At 40.9% G+C, this 20,938-nt stretch overlaps 2 protein-coding genes across 4 annotated transcripts; both read left to right on the top strand.

Annotated features, from left to right (window-relative positions):
• Positions 1–966: 966 nt before the first annotated feature.
• On the top strand, positions 967–7,647 carry calhm1b (calcium homeostasis modulator 1b). 2 transcript variants are annotated; one of them, XM_088010921.1, is made up of 3 exons: positions 967–1,298; positions 2,687–3,277; positions 5,819–7,647. In XM_088010921.1, exons 2-3 carry the CDS (start codon positions 2,732–2,734, stop codon positions 6,326–6,328), a joined length of 1,056 nt encoding a protein of 351 aa, XP_087867047.1. In that variant the 5' UTR covers positions 967–1,298; positions 2,687–2,731; the 3' UTR covers positions 6,329–7,647. The 2 variants fall into 2 exon arrangements, with proteins under 2 accessions (XP_087867047.1, XP_014822917.2); XM_014967431.2 differs by lacking the exon at positions 967–1,298 and having other exon boundaries at positions 2,306–3,277.
• Positions 7,648–9,511: 1,864 nt separating this feature from the next.
• Positions 9,512–20,895, top strand: LOC106903546 (RING finger protein 122). 2 transcript variants are annotated; one of them, XM_088011349.1, is made up of 8 exons: positions 9,512–10,042; positions 10,135–10,290; positions 10,466–10,843; positions 13,248–13,401; positions 16,043–16,085; positions 16,691–16,732; positions 17,678–17,760; positions 20,057–20,895. In XM_088011349.1, exons 3-8 carry the CDS (start codon positions 10,819–10,821, stop codon positions 20,175–20,177), a joined length of 468 nt encoding a protein of 155 aa, XP_087867475.1. In that variant the 5' UTR covers positions 9,512–10,042; positions 10,135–10,290; positions 10,466–10,818; the 3' UTR covers positions 20,178–20,895. The 2 variants fall into 2 exon arrangements, with proteins under 2 accessions (XP_087867475.1, XP_087867507.1); XM_088011381.1 differs by lacking the exon at positions 10,135–10,290.
• The last annotated feature ends 43 nt before the right edge of the window (positions 20,896–20,938 follow it).

Below are 20,938 nucleotides of genomic sequence, written 5' to 3'. Positions count from 1 at the left end.
GGCTATATAGGCTGAAACCAGAAGTTTTCACACACTGTTTAAACATTCAACTTTGTTTTCCAAGTGTTTGACATAAAGGCATTTTTCCCCCCTGTTTTTGATTAGTTGAGATGACTAAAACTATCTATGTTTGCTAAATATCTTACTGATTTTGAAACTTATCACAGAGACAGGAAAAAATTATTTTACTATCAACTACTGGAGGTCTTAAGGAGAACCGGGAACAGATAATGTATTTCAGCAACATCCAAAACATATTTTAAACTAATTTTTTCAAAGTAATAAAACGTAACTACGGGTTAGCTTGACAATTTTCATAATTGTCAGTTTGAGTTATTTGAATAAATGCTATGGTTTTGTGTTTGCTCCATATTATTGGTGGCTTTAAACAAGTTTTGTTGCATTTGTAGTTTTAAAGATTTACCTTAACATATTAACAGGCAGTGAACCTTTATAGCTTTTGACTAGAGAGTCAATGGAAAGGACACTCTAGTCATTTCTTAATGTAGCACTGTTCACATTACATAAAATCAGTGTACACAAATCTCTGACTCAGAGAAATAATTTTCCTGGTGTTGACAATCAGTATCAGGTTGCAGACAGAACCAAGTGTATTAAATGGCTAGTGTCCATGAACAGTGGAGCAAACCGCTGCCTTTTATCTTCTTGCAGGCCTAAAACTGGTTTGTCAAGCTTCAGTTCATTTTGTGGTTCCATATGTATTGAAACCCCTGTGTGCTATAAATACATAAATGTATATATTAAAAAAAAACTATTTCAACATGTTTCACGCTCATTTCTTCTCCAAGCAATTGGAAACAGATTCACCCTTTACCTCGGTGACTGCAACCAAATTTTCCATCCAAAGCCACAGATATTTGAATGGTTTGAACGTTTGTTTGCATGTCTGGCTTGTTGTAGTGACGCAGGAACAATGCAGGCGCTCTCACTGATGGGATTTATTGGACTGACACAGAAACACTTTGCTTTTCATATAATCATGCAGAAACATAGTAAAGTTAAAAGGGGGCTGAAATAAGCAGCGTAAGATATTCACACGTTTTGTCAGGTTTGCTTTCGAGAAAATATATTTTCTCGAATCACTGTAATGCAGTGAAGGGAGGGGCTTGATGACAGGAGCTTAGCTCGGCTTTGAGTATCACCAGAGAGTCACTCCTCAGTCAGCCAGGTGCATATGTATGCTGCGTATGAACGGAGCTGTAAGACACTCACTATGGACGTTATGATTATATGACAAGTTTATCCTTTCAGCTGTTTATCCAAGTATAAATAATAAGGTAAGTGTGAAGTTAATACGAGAACAACGTCTATGAATATGTGTACCATCGACATGTTCAACTAAATCTCTGTCTTCAAGTTTATTGTTGGATAAGTATTTACAGATAAATAGTAAATAGTTGCTGCATCTTCTTTGCGTCTGGTGAAATCCAGCAATGCTTCTCAGCCAAAATGTATTTTCTGTTACTATTAAGTCTGCGGATATAAACAAAAACTTTAAATCTCCTACTTGTTTCTTCTTAATAATAAAAAAATATATATATGACAGCTTTTATAAAAACTTTGCCATCAAAGTTTGATGGTTGATAGAACATTTACTAGCCTTTTCATTAGGTACACCTGACCATTTACCATGTAACACAAATCCTGAATGAGCCCATCACACATCGGTGGCTCAGTGAGTTTAGGCACGCAATTGTTGTGAAGCCGAATGTTGAAGCCAAGTGGCTTTGAAGGTAGCGTAGTTGTTTGTGCCAGATGGGCAGAAACTGCTTATCTACAAGGATTTTCGCACACAAACATCTCTCAGGTTCACAGAACTCAAAGGAGAGACTATATCCAGGGAGCAGAAGCTGTCTGGATGAAAATGTGTTGCTGATGCCAGAGGAGAACAGTTCAAGATGATAGAAAGGGGACAGTAGCTTAATCAGCCACTCATTGCAAACAATATTTTACGAATACCATATTTGAGTGTATCACACTTGAAGCCCTTAGATCACAAGACCAAACCAGATGCCACTCCTGCCAGCTAACATCAGCAAACCAAGGCCACAGATTTCACCTGCTTACCAAACCTGAACAGTGGACAGGTTGGTAAAACAGTGGTTTGATGAGCCTTGATTTTGGCTGTGAGATTTAGATGTTATTGTCAGAATATGGTGTAGCCAACGTAAACAAGGATCCATCTTGCCTTGTGTCACTGCTTCAGCCTTGTGGCGGCGGCATAAAAGTATGGGCAATTGTTCTTGGCAAACATTGGGCCCATTAGTACCAGCTGAGTATCGCTGAAATGTCACAGCAGATGTGTAGGAACCAAACTGGTTTATTGAACAGAACAACTAGTTCACTGTACCCCAGCGGCCTTCAGAGTCACCAGGTCGCTATTAATTAGAGCAAATTTTAGATGTGGTAGAACAAGGATCTCCCCATCACGAATGCGAAGCTGAGAAATCTGCAGCAAATGCATCATGCTGTCAGGTCAACATGGATCAAAATCTCAGAAGAATGTCGCTGACACCTCGTTAAATAGCATTGAGCATTATTAAAAACCTAACTTGGTATCAACTTAGTTTTTTTTTTTTTGAAGGAGGTTCAAACTCTACTGTTTTTCATATCACATGAGAAGTGCTGTCTATCTAACGATCCTTCTCAAACAATCTTTTTCCAGAAATTTCACTGCCTATAAGCCGAAGTGTCCACCACATCTCACACGATGGATAAGTTTCGTATGATGTTCCAGTTCCTCCAGTCCAACCAGGAGTCTTTCATGAATGGGATTTGTGGCATCATGGCATTGGCAAGTGCCCAGATGTACTCCGCCTTTGAGTTCAGCTGCCCCTGCATGCCAGAATACAACTACACCTACGGCATCGGGCTTCTTGTCATCCCTCCCATATGGTTCTTTTTGCTGGGCTTTGTCTTGAACAATAATGTGTCGGTGCTCGCCGAGGAGTGGAAAAGACCCACGGGGAGCCGGACGAAGGATCCGACAATCCTGCGCTACATGTTTTGTTCTATCACCCAGAGATCATTGATCGCCCCGGCGTTGTGGGTGTCGGTCACCCTCATGGACGGAAAGAGCTTCCTCTGCGCCTTCAGCATTAACTTGGATATCGAAAAGTTTGGGAATTCCAGCTTTGTCAAAGGGATGTCGGAGACGGAGAAGATTCGACTGCTGGCCAGAATCCCCTGCAAGGACCTGTTTGAGAATCAGGAAATAAGAGTGGCAGCAACACGGTACATCAAGTGTATATCACAGGTAGGTGGGTGTTTTTACTTTTTCTCAGGATGAAACACAAGAAGTAATGTGAGACAATTTGCCAGGCAACCCAGATATATGATTTTTTTAAAATCACAAGGTTGTTGTTTTGGTGTCCCTGAAGTAAACAAAGTAAAAATCTGTTTATTTAACACCGTCCAAAACATGAAACCACAAAATGGATAATCAAAACAAAATTAACAGAAAATTATTCTTATTATTTTCTAAAATACCACTTGAATTTCAAAGCTGGGAATGTCTGAGCCGTCCAGAATGGAAGCACTTATTCAAAGTGTAGACGAATGTTTCCTAAGACTTAACACAACACTGATGATTGATGTGCATGATTTTGTTGGCTTGGCTCAAGAAAAATGTTCATCCCTCCAACTTTTTTACATAGTCGAAGCTCTGATGAAGGACATGCAACTTAAACCCCTTTCAAGTCAAAACTTCACAATAAAGACACAACCACAAAACTCCCATTATGGATCACATTGCCTTTTCACAGAAAACCTAAAGCCCAGGGCACACAGCTTGAGGCATTCACACAAATAAAATGCACAAATCATGTGTTCCTGATTTACCATCTTTAGGACTTTGATGTCTGTCACAATCCTCACACAGAAGTGCAAATAATGAACCCACTCCTTTAATTCAAGAATGATGTCGTGAGCCATTATCTGCATCAGGTTGTGCTGCTCAACATATTGCTCAGGTCAGGTACACTGAAAAAACAAAAACAAAAAAAACCCAAAAAAAACTCTAAATTACGGTAAAATACTGACAGCTGTGGTTGCCAGAATTTTATACTTTAAATTCTGGCAACCACAGCTGCTTGTATTTTACCATTAATTAGAGACTTTTTTTTTTTTTACAGTGTAGAGTACGGAGGATGATCTGGTGGCTTTGTCCATGAACTAAACAGCTGCTGCCGTCTGTGCTTTGTCTAAAGTCACATCATGAATGCTCCCCAAAGCTGTAGAAGTTCCCTTACAGATCATACAGGATTGGGTGTATTACACCCTCCTATTCTCTGTTTGGAAAGCTTTCGTAGTTTCCAAGATACAAACATGTATATCATAAAACAAAAGTGTGTCTTAAAACAGAGTCCAAGAAACCTCATGAGGTATGAAAGAGATCTGCATCCTCTGCTCAGAATGTGCAACAGAAACAAGAAAGGCCCTAAAGCAGAACTTAGAGGTACACCGTAATGAAGTGGACTTGGTGAAGACATGCAATATGAAGCAACAACCGAAAAAGAAGGATTCAGAAGACATTAAATGATGAAGGGTGGTGACTGAGATATTAACTACTTTGTCTCTTCGTTGAGTAATTTCTGCAACTGAGAACAAGTCATTTTGTGCCCACTTACCAATTGTGTATTACACTATTTCACTTGATGAATTATTCCTATTAATGTTCATACTCAAATGTCCCGTATAGTTTAGTTTGCTTGTATGTAATCTGTTTTCAGTGACTGTGGTTCTCATCCCTACATCAGTGTCAGATAAAATGTATGAACTAGGACAAACTATGGCCCCCAGATTAAACTGAAATCACTCAGTTTCCTCCATTTATAACTCATAAAACCACATTTACTTTTAGTAAACTATGAGCAGATTGTATAAAACTATTTCTATCCTCAACTCTCCAAACAGATACAAAATATCTCCAAACAAGATGAGAAGACAACTCCTGCTTGTACAAGAAAAGTGATAAAAAATACTAAATGATGGCAGCATGACATTACCTGCACCCTCCTTGTTTACAGTGAGATCAATCACTGTTTTAGCAGTGACTGTAAATGAGCTGCTGTTGTTTTATTGTTAACCCAAAATCAAACTATCAATGTCAGTGATACATCATTTGATATAGCACATTTCCAACACCTCAAACTAAATAAGCAACTAAGGATGAATAGAATATACAACAGTGGTACAATCAAGTATTAAAAAAAGCATTTTAAAAGGCAATAAGACAATAAGAACAATTACACAGCATGGAGGTAAAATATCAGGGCAAATTGGCAAAACTCTTAGCTAAGTTGTTATTTTTATCAACCATTTTGTTCAGTTACAGGAAAATTTAAAGTAGATCAAAATTTATAATATCATTGTTTATTTTTTGACTGTTATAAGAAAGTTGGGGATAACGCGGCACCTGGGTGTTTAAAATTCTAGCAGCTGCGATATTTTCAATTCCTCATAAGAAAATGTGATTCTGTTTTACCTCTAATGTCCCTCACTGGTTACATTTACTTTTGTGATGTTTTTTTTTTTTTTTTGTCCTTAAGTCCCTAAATGCGTTATTCATGAAACCGAGACCTATTTCAGTCCTCCCATAAAACACCCGCGCTGTTGTTTAGGTCTCTGAGTAGCCTCGGGGGGAAAAAAACGCAGGCTCAGAAGTCCCATATGAAATGTTTGTAACATAAATGAAGTTGGTGAGCTGTGAAAGTCGCAGGAAGCCTGTAGAATGTGTTATTTTCACATTACCAAGTGGAAAGATTAACAAGAATGTAAAAACCTCTGCTCTTTACAGGCATGTGGGTGGATTTTTCTCCTCATGATGACCTTCACCGCCTTCCTCATCCGGGCCATCAGACCGTGCTTCACCCAAGCCGCTTTCCTCAAAACCAAATACTGGTCCCATTACATCGACATCGAGCGCAAGATGTTCGACGAGACCTGCAAGGAGCATGCGAAGAGCTTCGCCAAAGTCTGCATCCACCAGTACTTTGAGAACATCAGCGGCGAGATGCAGAGCCTCCACCGCCATCGCTCCGGCCAGGACGACAGCGGCGACGAAGGCGAGGACAAGAGAAGCGACGAAGACAAGCTGCTGGGCATCAGGGCCCAGGACGACATGAACAAGGTCCTGTGGAACTGGCACACCTGTAAGCCGGCGCTGGCTCTGAGGAAGGACCAGATGGACGGCGAAAACAGTAGCAAGCTGAACGGGAAGATAAACGAGGGATTTAACGGGTTCGCAAACGGACACGCCCACGAGACCAAAAAAAGGGAATGGGCCGTGTATTACAGTAAGGTTTGAAGAAAAGTGAGATAAAACGCTTACGAATGAGCTCTCACTGTGTTCCAGAGACGTAGCCTTTAGGAAAAAGACCTTCTTACTTTGACAAAGTGTGCAGTCATTGCCCATCTCTTTATATTTTGCTTCCATTCAGTTAGACTTTCTCCTCTTCTTTCAAAGTTACATTGGTCAATGTTTCTTACAGGTTTCTGAAGGCTTTTCAGAGCTTTTCTATCAACTTTTACTGTTTCTGCCATCATTTAAGTTCAGGATCTGATCTTTTCAGAGGAATGTCTTCTGTTATGCTGCGTCAATCTGACCTGTGAACTATGTAAGACATCTAAATTCAATGAATTAATCCCTGTTCCATGACAAAGAACAGAAAACTTAACATGCAATCAGTTGTAAATTGGCTCTGACTCACTTAAAATGTCATTTTAGTATTAGCAAAGGGATCAACTCTTTGTTGATCTCAGAAAAGCATTCTGCCCTCTCAGAAAGCTTGCTTGTGTAAATCTTGTAAATTATACACGGCTAATAAAGGCCGTTTTTATCAAACTGATAGCTCACACTTAGTTAATGCTGCACACTGGAAAGCCCTCACTGTTAACACTAACGACTGTGTGGCTGTCGGTAAAATGTTCATCCCCGTGTGGGTTACAGCGAAACAGCTGAATACAACGTCACTTTGTCAGCTGTAAGCAGATGTAGTAATATTGTGTCTGCCTTTTTACTTCTGAGTTGGAAATCCTGCACTGCAACTTTATTAACTTCGAAGGAAATGTAAAGTTTATGCAAAAACAAAAGAATGTGGCTACCAGAACATTTACAAGTAAGAATGAAAACAAGGTCAAGATTTGCATCTCGTTTGCTCATTGTGTTTATTCTTCTTCTTTTTTTTTTTGTCAGTGACACAACTTTTTTATTTTTTTTTTACATCTCTTATTGGAAGTGTTGTTTAAAGCCCCTTTTTTTTGCATGTTTACAGTTGCGGCTGAATATGCTAATCGGAGTGAACTCAGGAAGTTGTTGATTCAATGTTGTTCTCTTGAAAACCATATTTCACAAGAGTGCGTGCTATTTCTAAAACCACCAACTTGTTGCCGTCTGGCAGCAGCGAGTTCAGTCTGCAGCCTTGGAACGAAACGAGCAACAATGCATGTAGTGTGTTTAGCTGCGCATTTACGCATCTGTCCAGATAACCCAGCTGTCCGTTAGTGCTCATGCACTATAAAAATCACTCTGTGTCACTGACAAACTACTGGAGAAGGCGATGACATAAAATTATGTTTGTTAGCAGAATTTAGTTGTGTTTTACTAAAATGAAACAAAATGACTAATCTTTGGGCCACCGTTGTTTTTCCTTCTCTTTCTATCCCATGAGTTTGGGTTTGATTTTGTCTTCATCAAACAAGAACATTTTAGCTGCAAGTGGCCACTTACCAATAACATTGCAAACTCCAAGTAGAAATGCAAACCAACAACATTGTACTCCTCCATTTTATATGGAAGGAAGATGTTCACAGTAATACTTGAAGCACTTATTTAATAAGATACAACCTGTCAGAATCGCTAATAATTGGTTTGTACCTGCTGCTTCCACTACATGCTATAAAGCAGGATTCATACTATGAGTTGATATCAAGGTTTTTTTTGTTTGTTTTTAGAACCGCAGCTCAGCCAGCTGTTGCAGGAACTAAGACAAGTCAATAAAGGGTTAATCTGATTTTCTTTCAAATAGCTGTTCTAAATCCACAGTAGTCAAATATTCTTGTCAGTCCACAAATATGCAAAAGAAAACATTTTTCTCAACGTAGTCTGAGCTTATGGCCAGGGTGAACATTAGAGGATAAAGTGTCAAAAGCCTCAGAGCGCTGAGTCAGATGCTTCTCACAGAAACAGCAGTTTAAAACGACGGTAAAAAGGGAAGAGTTTAAATTTCTTAATTAATTTTAGCCTCATGGCAACAATTCAGTCAGAAAATTGACTGAATTGAAACTAGCTCACAAGACAAGATGATACAACCTCTGTTCAGTATATAACTACCCAAACCATCTCTGAACTGTAGAAGATCAAATACGGTGCAGTTCTATTTCGAAAGTGTGAAAATGGCCCTGTAGCTTCTCACAGACAGGGAGTTCAAAAGCAGATGTAAACTTTGGCTTTGTTAGCAGCTGTTAGCTAATGGTGCTATTCTCAAAATTGTTTCTGTCTGTCATTGTCACACCATTTTCTTTATACAAGATGTTAATTTAATTCATGTTAATTTAATATTTAGAGTTGTGGTCAACACGGCCTGAACGGCTTTGCTCAGTTCCTCCGCTGCCATTGCTAAAACTACAGGCCGACTTCAATTCCTAAACCAGCACAGAAAACCGACTCTATCGATCACAACTTCTCCTTCGGCGTGCTGATTGGCCCGTTCGAAACGCTACCAGAGAAATCCAAGGCAATGGGAGAAATTCAGACGGAGCTGTGAAGGGCTACTTTTTAAGCTCACACCATGTATTTTACTAGGGTGTGAGAGGTGGAGGGGTGTTGGAAATGCCATGCATCCCATTGACTCTTCTTTCCTTCCCTCCTCCTCTTTCCTACCTCCTTTTCTTTCTTCCTTCCATGCTCCCTGGGGATTACTGGAGCAGCCCTCCCCTTGACCATCTCTTTGCCCGATAGCCCAGCAGCTGTTCTCCTCAGCGGATTGGCAGCCAGGCCTGCTGGTGTGGGGGTGTGTCCAGCTTGTGATTTTCTGCCTGCATTTTTTTTTTTATTAACATCTTTTCATAAATTCTCCCTAGTGCTTAAGATTTCTGTTAATTTCATAGCTTTTTTTGTTTGTTTTTTTAAGGCTGAAATCATTTGTTCCCTACCTGACCTCCATTTCGCACACACTGCTTTGTTTTGGTTGTCAGGACATCAGCCATGCGCGTATCATTGGGCTCCCTTGACTTTGCTGCAAGTCTCTCTCTCTTTCACTCATATACACACACACACACACACACACATATATATATATATATACATGGGAGTGTATGGAGGAGGGAGAGTGGTGGAGGGGTGGACGAGAAACGCGCAAACGCACGCACGCACGCACGCCGCCGCTGTCGTGCTCGCAGGCGTCCCCCCCATTCGTCAACGTCTGGCTCATTCTGGCTGGCCTCCGCCTGCAGATTGGAGGACGGAGGCTGCGAGGGAGGGCTGACGGAGGAGAGAGTTGCGAGGCAAAACGGCTGGTCACATGAGCAGAGATCTGTTTACAAACCCGAAGCAGAGCAGCAAGAGAGAGGAGCGAGGGAGAGGAAAGAAGGGGGGAGAAAAAAGGCAAACTGCAGGCACCATTATGGACTGAAAAAAAGAAAAAAAAAAAAGGAGCAAAGAGGGGGGGGAAGCCTGCCATGACAAAGCCAGCTGGAGGTGTGAGAGGCTGACAAACACACTCCGCCTTTGTCTTAGAGTTTTTTTTTCTTCTTCTTCTTCTTTCTGTCTTTTCTTAATCGAAGGAGCAGATGGTTAGAGGGAGAGTAGGATCCCCCTCCCTACGCACAAACAAAACACACGCACGTATCTTCTCCGAGTGTCACACAAACACACAGCAGCTATAGAGGACTGCTGGTGACTGCATGGAGCTGTCCTCACTTTGTTTGCTCTTGGAGAAGGAGAACATCGCTGCCTTCATCGCCGAGGAGGAGCACCGACTGCAAGATCGGAGGACTGGAGGAGGAGGAGACCGGAGAGGGGGTGAGACTTGTGAAAATCCCCTGTTAGAAAAAGCTGCTTTATAGGAGGAAGACAACAGCGCAGATTAATGTTGGATTATTGCCTTCGTTGAGGTGCTGAGGATTTGTCGTTTTAACGCTGGATGTCATTGTAACTGGTGAGAGGTTGTGGTGGTGGAGGTGGTGGTGGGGGGAGAGAGGAGACGACACCGCAAAGTGACGCAAAGTGAAGTCAAGGAGGCTCTTTCCCCCTTTCTCCCTGTTAGAAATGTGAGTATTTCCTGTTTGCAAGCTGCTTGTTGTTTATGACTGAGTGAGTTTTTTTTTTCTTTTTTTTTAACAATAACAAGTCCTCAGTCGTTTCACCAGGCCTCTGCTCCTGTTTGTTCTCAGCCATGTTTCTTTGTTTTCTTCTTCTTCTCCCTCCTTTGGTGACATCATTCAGAAACATCTGAGATCCCCAGACCCAAATCTTCGCCGCCTCAACTCAACCCCGGAGTGGTTAATCCAGATTTGGGAGAGTGCTGTGCAGCAGCCCAGACTGCTGAGCCAACAACAACCACAACAACAACAACAAAAAGAACCACACTTCCTGAGGATTTCTGGAATCTGAAAATCTCCCATGATTTGTTTCTGAAGGAGCTAACGCAAAGATCCAGGTCAGGGAGAGAAACCTTCGCTAAGACAGAAACAAGTTACGGCATCTGAGTCTCCGGATCCACTGCTTCTGGCGTTTCTCCAGTCTCTTCTCCTGACAGGACCCTGAATTCACTGCTGCTGCCTTGGGAGTCGAATTTCATGCAACCATTCCAATGGTGTAACGGTAAGTGAGTGGATTTCACCGCCGACCAGTAAACACAGGCGAGGTGGTGGCAGTCTGCAGACTTGACTGACGAGATTGAAATAAAGCAGGAAGTAGCTGCTAATATGCGTGCGATAAAGCAGAATTCAAGGATATGTGTATTTTACACCTCTCGTGTTATTATTTTCTGGTACCTGTTGTCTTAGGTTGCACACTGCAGGTCAGCTGGCTTAAGGGAAAAAAGAAAAAACGAAAGAAAAACTAGAAGACAGACACATTTGGCTGTTTGGAAATATTTTCAGTCGCAAAAACACCCCAAGAAACTTTAATAGTCATGTTGCGGAAACCAAAAGGAGCGTCGTCGGTAGCTCTTATGAAACTGCTGTTATTTTCACACTACAGTTGGAAAACATAAGAATCGCATGACTGTAAGGCAGCGGACTGCAGGCTAGCTGCCCGCCTGATTAACTGGGTCATATCAGCTTGGCTTGGTCCAGTTACCCGTACACCGGCTGCTAAAACCAAACCAAACCTTCGCACCGTTCATACGGATAAACCCTTGAAATGTGATCTTGACGTGTTTGTTCCTAAGAACACAAAATATCCTCTCCCCAAAATCTGATGTAAAAATATTAAACGTTGATATTTCTCCCACTTTATATCTCCGATAATCTCAAACTGATCACTAGCCGTGTGTCGTCGGTTTTGTGTGCACACAATGTATATTCGTTTAAAACTGCGTAATGTCTGACGCTCCCTTCGGATGTCCCTACTTGACCCCGTACCCTCATAAATCTCCAACCCCCCCCGCCCCCTCCTGCACGCTGGACCAATTCCCTCACTGTAAAGAGTGACACATGGTCACTTAGAGGCTGGCAAACAGCATCCTGTACAGCAAATTAATAGGAACACATGTGGTCTGTGGAAGTGGGGCTTCCTCCTCTATGGTTTGACCAAATGGTGCTTTTTTTTTTTTTTTTTTCCAGAGAGTACGTTCTGTTTAGCACACCCCCACTTCCCCGACAACAAATCCCAACCACACGGCCTCCCCCACACATTCTGACACACATGCGCGCACACACACACACACGCACACACACGCACACACACACACACACACACACACACACGCACACACGCACACACACACACACACACGCACACACACACACACACACACACACACACACACACACACACACACACGCCTGCACTCACACTCTGCCAGTCATCTCGGAAGATTCTGTGGAACAGATGGTGTCGTGACAGAAGTGCTGTCCATCCTTCATGTTTGTCTTGTTCACAGGCAATTAACGCTCAATCCTGCGAGCGCCTCAGTTGCCACCGCAGTGCCAGGCGCAGATCCCTGGACACACCTGCGTGTTGCATTTAAATCCACAGGACGTTTTGTACCCGTCAGCGAGCGCCAAGAGGACGGGGATCTGTTTGTTGGTGGACTCTGGTGTTTAAGGTTATAGATGTGTTGTTAATGTTGTATTGTTTCAGGAGGGCTTTGAGATTCTCTGGTAATTTCATGAGAAACAAAATTTCTTCGTTGAAATGCCAGATAAGGGCCAATGCTAGAGAGCTGTGCTTATTCTAGTATCGATCTGATAGGGCCAGTATCCCCGACCCCAATACTTATTATCTAAGTATTATATATCATCAAACGTCTGACCTTTGTGAGTTATTGTGGTTTCTCCTTTGAATTACTTTGTTGAAGCCCAACTGATACTTTAAACTTGTGTGTATTGTTTTATAGATTGAGAATAATTCAAATAAAAATCTTCTTTGCGGTTCAGTTCAGAAACTAGAATACCACAATAAATAAAAAAATTTCAAGAAGGAATCTGAAACTAAAATATCGATCTCATCACACTGATATTGTAACAAAACCGATACAGACTTGGTATCGATATTGTCGATATTGTGAATCGATTTGTTCACTTTTACCAGAACCGACTTTCCAGTAAGTCATGTCGCTCGGATGGACACAATCTGCATTGTGATCCACAAATCACTATCTACACGCTGTGTTTACAATGAACACACCCGTTTTTGTTGGTTATTCATTTTTTTGTAAATGGTCATAAACAATTAACAACATCATCATCGCATTTTTGCTCTATTTCTAATAATGTGCGACTCCATTGTGGGTCTTTGTCATCAAAATATGGTACGGCTCTCCTTATAAACACTAAAGGAGCTTCTCACAAAAATTGTGAGGAAAAAGTCGCCGCAGAAAGCATGTTTACGTCAATGTTCCTGTCGATAAAGGCAACAGTTTTAATACAGTAAACATATGCAGAGATATGTTTTTAAAAAATAACACAGTTGCTCATTTGAAACGACAAACAAGGGAAATCTTTGGCGCCACAAGCGTACCGAGTGACAAACTTGTGCATTTGAACACTCTTCTTGGCAGGATGCCTTTGTGGTTTGAGTTTTCATCGCTCTGAACACTACTGCAGCATGACGTCTGACATCTACCACCTCCCCCTCAACATCTATGTCATCGTCCTGGGCATCGGCCTCTTCGTCTTCATGCTCAGCCTCATCTTCTGCTGCTACCTTTTCAGGTAAGGCGGTTCGTCCAGTAACTGGTAAAAAAAAAAAAAAAAAAATCAGACTGAAAATAGATTCGGCTAAAGCAGACGAAATTAAGCAAATATTTTCAGAATGGGTATTCATCTCACTCTCCACTAAAATCGAAACCCGTTATTTTATGTTTGTAACCTTTTGTTCAAATAAGCAGCAGGTGACTCGGCTTCGTTTGTCGCTCGCTCGCAAATTATTTCCCACCAACTCTGCAGGTGGATTTGCATGAACTTAGCAAACTGAGACCTTTCACCTCGTCCTTTGATGTTCAGCCACATCCCCGCTGCCTCGGTTTTCTCGCTTTCTGCGCACGTCTGGGTTACTTTCAGGCAGAGCAGGAGGCCGCCGTCTGCGAAAGCCACTAAGCGACACCTGTACATCCCCAGAGGGCAGAAAGACAAAGCAGGCGACAAGTTTGATGAGGACGAAGCCAGACCAAAAAAAAGGGATATTAGAGAAGTATTAAAGAAACAAACCAAAAAACAATTGGTGTATATAAACTAGTTCTGTGACTGTTTCTCAATATCTCTATGCACGCCCTTCATGCTGGTAGCCAAATAAAAGGCTTTACATATTTTCTTTTCGCACACATAAAAAAGCCACTAACTTCCTCATATTTATTTATTAAAAACAAATAATTCCACAAACAGAACTATTTATTTTTAATAATCATATTGTACAACATTTATTGGCACCTCAAGACATTCCAGTGTATTAAATGAAGCTATTGCTGCCAAGCCATAATTGATCTTCTTTTGGTCATTCTGAATGTCTCCAGACTTTAAATTGTGTTTCCCAATTTGTTTTCCCTGCTGCCATGAAAATGTGATATGATGAGAGATTGCCATTTCTCTTATCCACTTCCAGAACAGGAAATACAAGACGGCATGCCGTCTTAGTTACCTTCAATAACCCAGATAAAAGACATTTGCTAAGGTGTGTGGGCGGTACTAGCAGGAACATGCAAGTACCGCCATGTTTGACTTTGGGGTTCGTTGGCACAGGGCGTTCCTGTGTGGATTCTTTCTAGGTATTCTGGCTTCCTTACAGTTAAAAAAAAAAATCCATGGTAGGTTAACCGGTCTTTTATGCCCTTAGTTATGAGTGTGTGTGCGTGTGTGTAATTTACCTGGAGCGGCTAATCAGATAAGACCAATGTTGACTTTTATCAGAATAAACTATCTCAGTCTGGTCTGAAAAAAAGAATTAAAATGTCTGATTTCCTTAACAGGGCATCGTTTTAATATCTGAAATCGTTCCCAAAATCATTACTGAAGCCTATTTTACATTTTTTCTAAAACAGTTGACTAAAAACTACACGAGCACGCTAATACAGGGCGGTTTGGTAATTAGACATGCAGAAAAAAAAGAGCTCCATGTTCTTTCAGAGATGTTTAGAAATTGAGAAAGTTTACGAAACACCACATACTGGGTCAGGATAAGCACCTAGTGGCCATCATCTGAATTACACTTCCAGCTTAGGTAGGTTCATGTCAGGGTTTTACCCTCAAATTTTCTTTCTACCTAAAAATAACTGCATAGTACATCCTATATACGCATTTATTTTTATTTTAAATGATTATAAAGGGATCTGACATTGTGATGTGACGTATTTTTCAAATACTGGTGTGGTCAACATACACAGCAGCCATATTGGGCTTTGAGATCAGCGGTGGTGAGAAGCTTTCAACCTTCTGTGGAGGAATTTCATTTAGTTTGACTTGAAAATTCAGAGTTTCCAATCTGAGCACAGCATTACCTCGTCTTTCCTTTCACTACCTACTTCAAAGCAGATGCTTCCCTCTGGAGCTTTCTCCAGACCCAGACCTGAGAAAATGTGTTGCCCGCCCTGGTAAAAGACGTGCAAAAGACCTACGAATTCAAAGCCATGCAGACAAATATTCAACCTTCAATATGAGTACCGTTTATTGGGTATGTTAAAAAAAAAAAAATCGGTTTTGACAAAATCATAAGTGACATAATTATTAGCATTCCCTATTTTAATACATGGTACAACAACTCCCCCATAATCTCTTTATTTGTGCCTCAGGAAAACAGAAAGCTGTGGATTATTTAAAGGACTTTCCTAGAAACTCTAATAAACTCAATAAATAAGCATAGAAAAATTAGCTCAGTAAAATTTGTTTAGAAATTGATTCTTGCAAAAATTGTGTCACTGGTGATTTTGTTGAAATATTTATTCTTTACATGGGATTTCTACCAAATAAGTGACTCAACTTGAGGATTTTGCTCAATATTTTTAGCAAAAGGTCAGACTGCTGCAAAAATATAAAACTTTTTAAAGGCTTTTGATACAACTTTATGAGGAGAATCAACAAATATGCCTTTTAATTGACAGCTTGTAACGCTCACCCCACAGGAGAAAGTCTGGCCAGGTGAAACCCATCACCAACCCTCCCCTACATCTTTAATCAACGCATGACGGCTGATCTCTTCTGCTTTTAGCTTTATTAAAGAGCTTCTGAACAATTGAACAGCCTTGCGATTTACGTCCGCTTCGACTGAACCGGACACATTTCAGTGTAGACCTGTCATATCTGGAGCCTGACGCAGTTCTCCCTGTGCAGACGGCAGCGTAATCCTCTCTTGTGTCTCCCTCAGGTTAAAACAGCAAGGAACCAGGGAGCAGTTCAGCTACAACGAGGTACGTCGCACCCAGACCCGTCACTGTGAGCGACTGAGTAACACAAGGAATCGATTATTATGACGGTTAATCAGATAAAAAAAAAAATTGGCACATTCTGCAGATTTTGTCATTTAATCGCTTAAGCCTTTTTTCCCCCCTAAAATGTTAAAAATAAAGCTCCAAATAGTTTAATTCTGTTTTCAAACAGGGTTATTTATTTTTTTTGTACAGTTTTAGCTTAATTGCTGCACCGACTCTGTTGTTTCTTCATCAAATTTCCTTTTTTTGAGTCTACATTGAGTCAGTTAGCGATTAATCAATTACTGAATTAGTCGTTTCAGCCCTACAAGGTTTCTGAAGGATGTTATAAATTCATGTGAAGTCCACCGTGTTACGCTTTTTATAGTTGGCCTTGACTCCACCTGTGTGTAGGCATTTACTCGGTGGTTTTTATCAAATGTGTGACAGAGGTAAAAGGAAAGAGGTAAAAGGAAGCGACTGTGTGAGGAAAAACGCTCTTGGCTTTCTGCATTAGGCTCATGGCTCCTGCGCTGGGAGAATGAGAAGAGCTTTAAAGAAAACGTCCAACATTTTCTCCTCACTCTCGTTTTTCTTCACTGCAGGTGGTGCTGAAAGGAGCCAGCAAGAAGCTGAGCCTTCTCGGAGTGAGTCCCTTTTTCCGTAAAAGCTTGATTTTTTTTTTTTTTTTTTAACAATGGCATTTTATTTTAGCCAGAATACTTTTCCACAAGAGCTCAGATGATCCTTTATGAGCTGGGTGTGTTTGTTTAGTCGGGTTAACTCAATCAGCTTTTCCTTTCAGGCGTGATTAGTTGGCCGTACCGCATTAATTAGGGTGGAGATGCCTTTAAATAAGGTCAATGTGAGCGCGTCTGCACAATGTGTGACTGTTAGAATGACAGCAGTGCATTGCTGCATTCTACAGTGTCCATGCATGCAGTCATTTTCAACCAGATGGAATATTATTGAGAAATGCATTGATTTTAGTCACTCGTTCACCAAGTGATATTATTATGCAGATTAAATAAACATTTTCAAGCTGTTATTTCTGTTAATTATAATAATTTTCCACTTACAGCTAATGAAAACATTTCAGGTTATAATTTCATCCGAGTTCAATAAGAAACATTTCAGCATAGAAATTTATAATAGCTGTTTAAAATGTATTTTCACTTGAATTTGGGAAACGAATTAACAAAATAATTTGATTCCAGAACAATGAAGCAGTTTTGAATCGTCTTTAAATTCGAACCTCAACATACAAGAAGTTTTCGGTACAATTTCTGGATGCTTGGAGGAATCGCATTTATATATTTTCAGGGAAACATTTTATTTATTTATTTATTTATTGTATTATTTATGTGTCCAACTGGTCTTGTTGCTTGGAAACAAAGCAAGATCGCAATTTCTCTACAACGGCCTGTTTGTTAGAGATAAATTAAATTACTGTGAAATGAGAAAACAAATGGCCTGCTGGTCGGAAAGAGACAACCTGAAGTTACACGGTGCTCTCTCTCTCTGTGGCACACTGAGGAATGTTTCGTCCTTCTTTTCCCTTAAACTAACCCGCTCTGTTTCCGTTGATGCAGCAAACCTGCGCCGTGTGCCTGGAAGAATTCAGGACCCGAGATGAACTGGGCGTGTGTCCGTGCTCACATGCATTTCACAAGAAGTGAGTGTCGCTGAGCTCTGAAGGCTTCTGGAGAGAGATTAGCTCCACTCTCAGTCGTGAGAAGAGAATTTGGGTCACCGGTTTTATTTCCTGAATGCTTGCTACATTTGTAGTCAAGTTTCATTAATTCAGCAAAAGCCGATTCGGCTTTTCAGTAACAGTCTCCGGGTAGACGTGGTTCTGCAGTTTGTGTCGTTCTTGAACTGCATTTTGGGAAAATTAGTCCAAGGGTCACTAATGGCTCCTTGGTCACTCTTTGGACACCTATGTGATGTCATATGTCAGATCTGTTGGCATTCCCAATCCAAGCTGCTAATAAGCAGAGACTCCTGTTTCTTTCTGAGCTGAGAGAAGCTGAAACTAAACTAGAATATGTAAGATTCTCATTTTCTTTGGTTTAGCCTTCTCTTTATTGGAAGACTAAACCGTTATAAGACGAATAAACAGATAACATCACACTTCTGCTGAAACTTTGGTCTCCCTCTCTGTCATTGGCCATAATGATCCGAGACAGATGTTCGTTGTTTGAGTCAAATAATCAGGCCGCATTTTATATCTCGTTCTCCTGTCTGTGTAAACACTTGATTTCAGAAAACCCAAAAAACAAAAATAAAACAAACCAGACGTCTTATTGACAGTAAAAATCAGTGAGCATCATTTCCAGTGCAGCTGTGAATGTGGACGAATGATTGGAAAATATGAGGGAAGATTTCAGAACATGCTCCAGCGTTTCAAAAGGTGTTTTTTTCCCCCCAGAGGCTTTTGATCCCCGTTTGATGCTTCAGGGATCTGTGACCATGAACCGAGCTCCTCGGACCGTTCAGGCTCCGCCGCACGCGCTCACATAAAGGAACGGCATATCTCCTCATCACAGCCTCTGACCTGACTTTGATGGACTGGAATTACAGATCTGTCAGTCGGATGTTTTGATGCGTTTCGAAGCCACGTTTTATTTTGTCAGACTTATTTAATTATTATTCAAATTTACTGACTGACGAGGCTTTTAGAGTCAGATTTGCCCGGTATTTGTAACGGACGCAAAAATGTTTTCTAAAATAACCTCATCAGTAGGGATAGAGGGGATTGTCTCCATGATGGTCTTTCAGCATATTGTAAGCTTGGCACGGTGATATACAAGAAACTGAATGGTAGAGGAGCTCTGTAAAATCTAAATGTTAGTCCAACCAATCCGGACGACCCGTTGGAACATCGTGGTTCCGACCATCTGACCCAAACCGTGTCAGAGAAGATTGGGTTCAGTCCTGGAACAACCCAGGCTCCAGCTTAGTGTGAGGTTATGATCCCAAACAGAATGAACTGAGATTAAACTGAGACGTTTGTGAATTTAAATTTGAGGTTTCCTGAAGGTTTTAGCTGATCTAAGTTTGTCCAGAAGCCAAAAATAGAGCGCAACGGTGATTTAAGACTCTGCAGAGTCAGAAACCAGCCTCAGCATCGTCATTTCATGATCGGGTAATAACTGGTAATAGAGCCCGACTAGTTAAGTATTTATAACATAGTTGTAACTATTCTTTTTGTAATTGATTATTCTATTGATTATTCTGACGATTAACTGGATTTGGAAAAAAAAAGGCACATTCTGCAGATTTTTCATTTAACCAGTTTAAGCTATTTTTATGCAATATTAGAAATACATTAAAAGACACAAATTATTTCCTTTTTTAAATACAATACACATTTTATTGCCTAAGATGCATTACTTTACTTAACACTAATAATTATTCATTTTTTGATTAACCTATTAATAAATGGATGTGCTTAATCGATTTTTTTGTACTGAATTTGTACCAGGTGAAGCTAAAACTGAAGCAGTTCTGGGTAGAACATATTAACAAAGAAGGTTTTTATCTCAAATGCTAAATTCATACATTTTTCATGCAGTTTTGTCTTAAGTACTGGTCTTAGGGTGTTGTTCTTTTGGCAGTTTAATTTTTTTTAGTCTGTATGCAAATGATTAATCGATTACTAAATTAGTTGACAATCATATCAATAATTGATTGATCACGATTAATTGTTTCTAACTCCTTATATTAAGATGGACATTTGTAGAAACTGAATGGATGTAAATTTCTGATCAAAACTATGCAAGAAAAAAGGAAAAAGTATTATTTACCCTCGTAAATTCTAGTGCAAAATTTGCATTATTGTTATTTTTTGTTTGTGTCTCGATATTCCATCCAAATGACTTTTCTTCATCTCTTGAACGAAGCCCCACCGTTCAAACAGGAGCGAACTGCCGCAGTAAACACGCTGCTCCTGTGTCTCCTCCTCCCAGGTGCCTGCTCAAGTGGCTGGAGATCCGCAGCGTGTGCCCCATGTGCAACAAGCCCATCCTGCGGCTCCACTCCGACGCCCCGCAGGGCGCCGAGGGTCCCATGGATCCAGAGGAGGTGTGAGGCGACCGGGGGGAAGAGCAAGACCCGTTCCCCCTCTCAGAAAACACCCACATCAAATACACTAAAGATGACGAACATCTCAGAAGGTAACAAGTGGTAACCATCCCAAGCGACGCGCCTCGGCTGGGATTTGAGACATCGACGATGGCGCCACCATGTTTGATCGGATCAGAGAGAGAGAGAGAGAGACCGGATGAGTAGGATTATTTCCATACAAAGTTCCTAGTTCTGCTTCCATGTTGCACTGTAACACAGCTACAAAAACAACAACGGCAGGAAAGAAAGAGAAAGAGAGAGAGAGAGCTGGATTACCAGGACGAGTAGAGCAGCACTGCCAGCGACTAACATCACCACAGGCACGGAGCAGGACGTCCCAGAATCAGTCCGAATACTTTCTCTACTTTCTCAGGGGTGTTTGTTACCAACGCAGCCAGCACAACCCATGTCAGTTACCATAGAAACCCAGTGCCACATATGCATCTCAAGTACTGCCAGCGAAGGCGAGACGCCCCAGCAGCCAGAGTTCGCCACGACATCTGGCCGAGACGGAGACCAGGTGGAAGACAAACCCCTGACGACTTCAGTAGGAACCGATTGTGACCCCGTCCTCCTTTAAAACAGGACTCTTAGAAAACTAGTCTTGCCTGTATGTATTGTGTGTAAAAGTCTCCCTATATGATGTTATTTTGTATTTTAAATAAAGTGTCATGTAATGTCACGGTGTTGGATTTATTTAAAAAAAAAACAACAAAAGAAAAATC

This window comes from Poecilia mexicana, unplaced genomic scaffold (genome assembly GCF_051168715.1).
Source record: "Poecilia mexicana isolate PSO_F unplaced genomic scaffold, ASM5116871v1 scaffold_1, whole genome shotgun sequence".
Taxonomy (NCBI): domain Eukaryota; kingdom Metazoa; phylum Chordata; class Actinopteri; order Cyprinodontiformes; family Poeciliidae; genus Poecilia; species Poecilia mexicana.
The sequence above is the reverse complement of the archived record's forward strand: the minus strand, read 5'-3'. Positions and strand labels throughout refer to the sequence as shown.

Coding starts and splice junctions, on each gene's coding strand:
- calhm1b (XM_088010921.1), top strand. CDS start 2,732: ATGGATAAGTTTCGTATGATGTTCCAGTTCCTCCAGTCCAACCAGGAG. Junction 3,278..5,818: donor ACATCAAGTGTATATCACAG/GTAGGTGGGTGT, acceptor TGCTCTTTACAG/GCATGTGGGTGGATTTTTCT.
- LOC106903546 (XM_088011381.1), top strand. CDS start 10,819: ATGCAACCATTCCAATGGTGTAACG. Junction 13,402..16,042: donor TTCTGCTGCTACCTTTTCAG/GTAAGGCGGTTC, acceptor TGTCTCCCTCAG/GTTAAAACAGCAAGGAACCA. Junction 16,086..16,690: donor AGCAGTTCAGCTACAACGAG/GTACGTCGCACC, acceptor TCTTCACTGCAG/GTGGTGCTGAAAGGAGCCAG.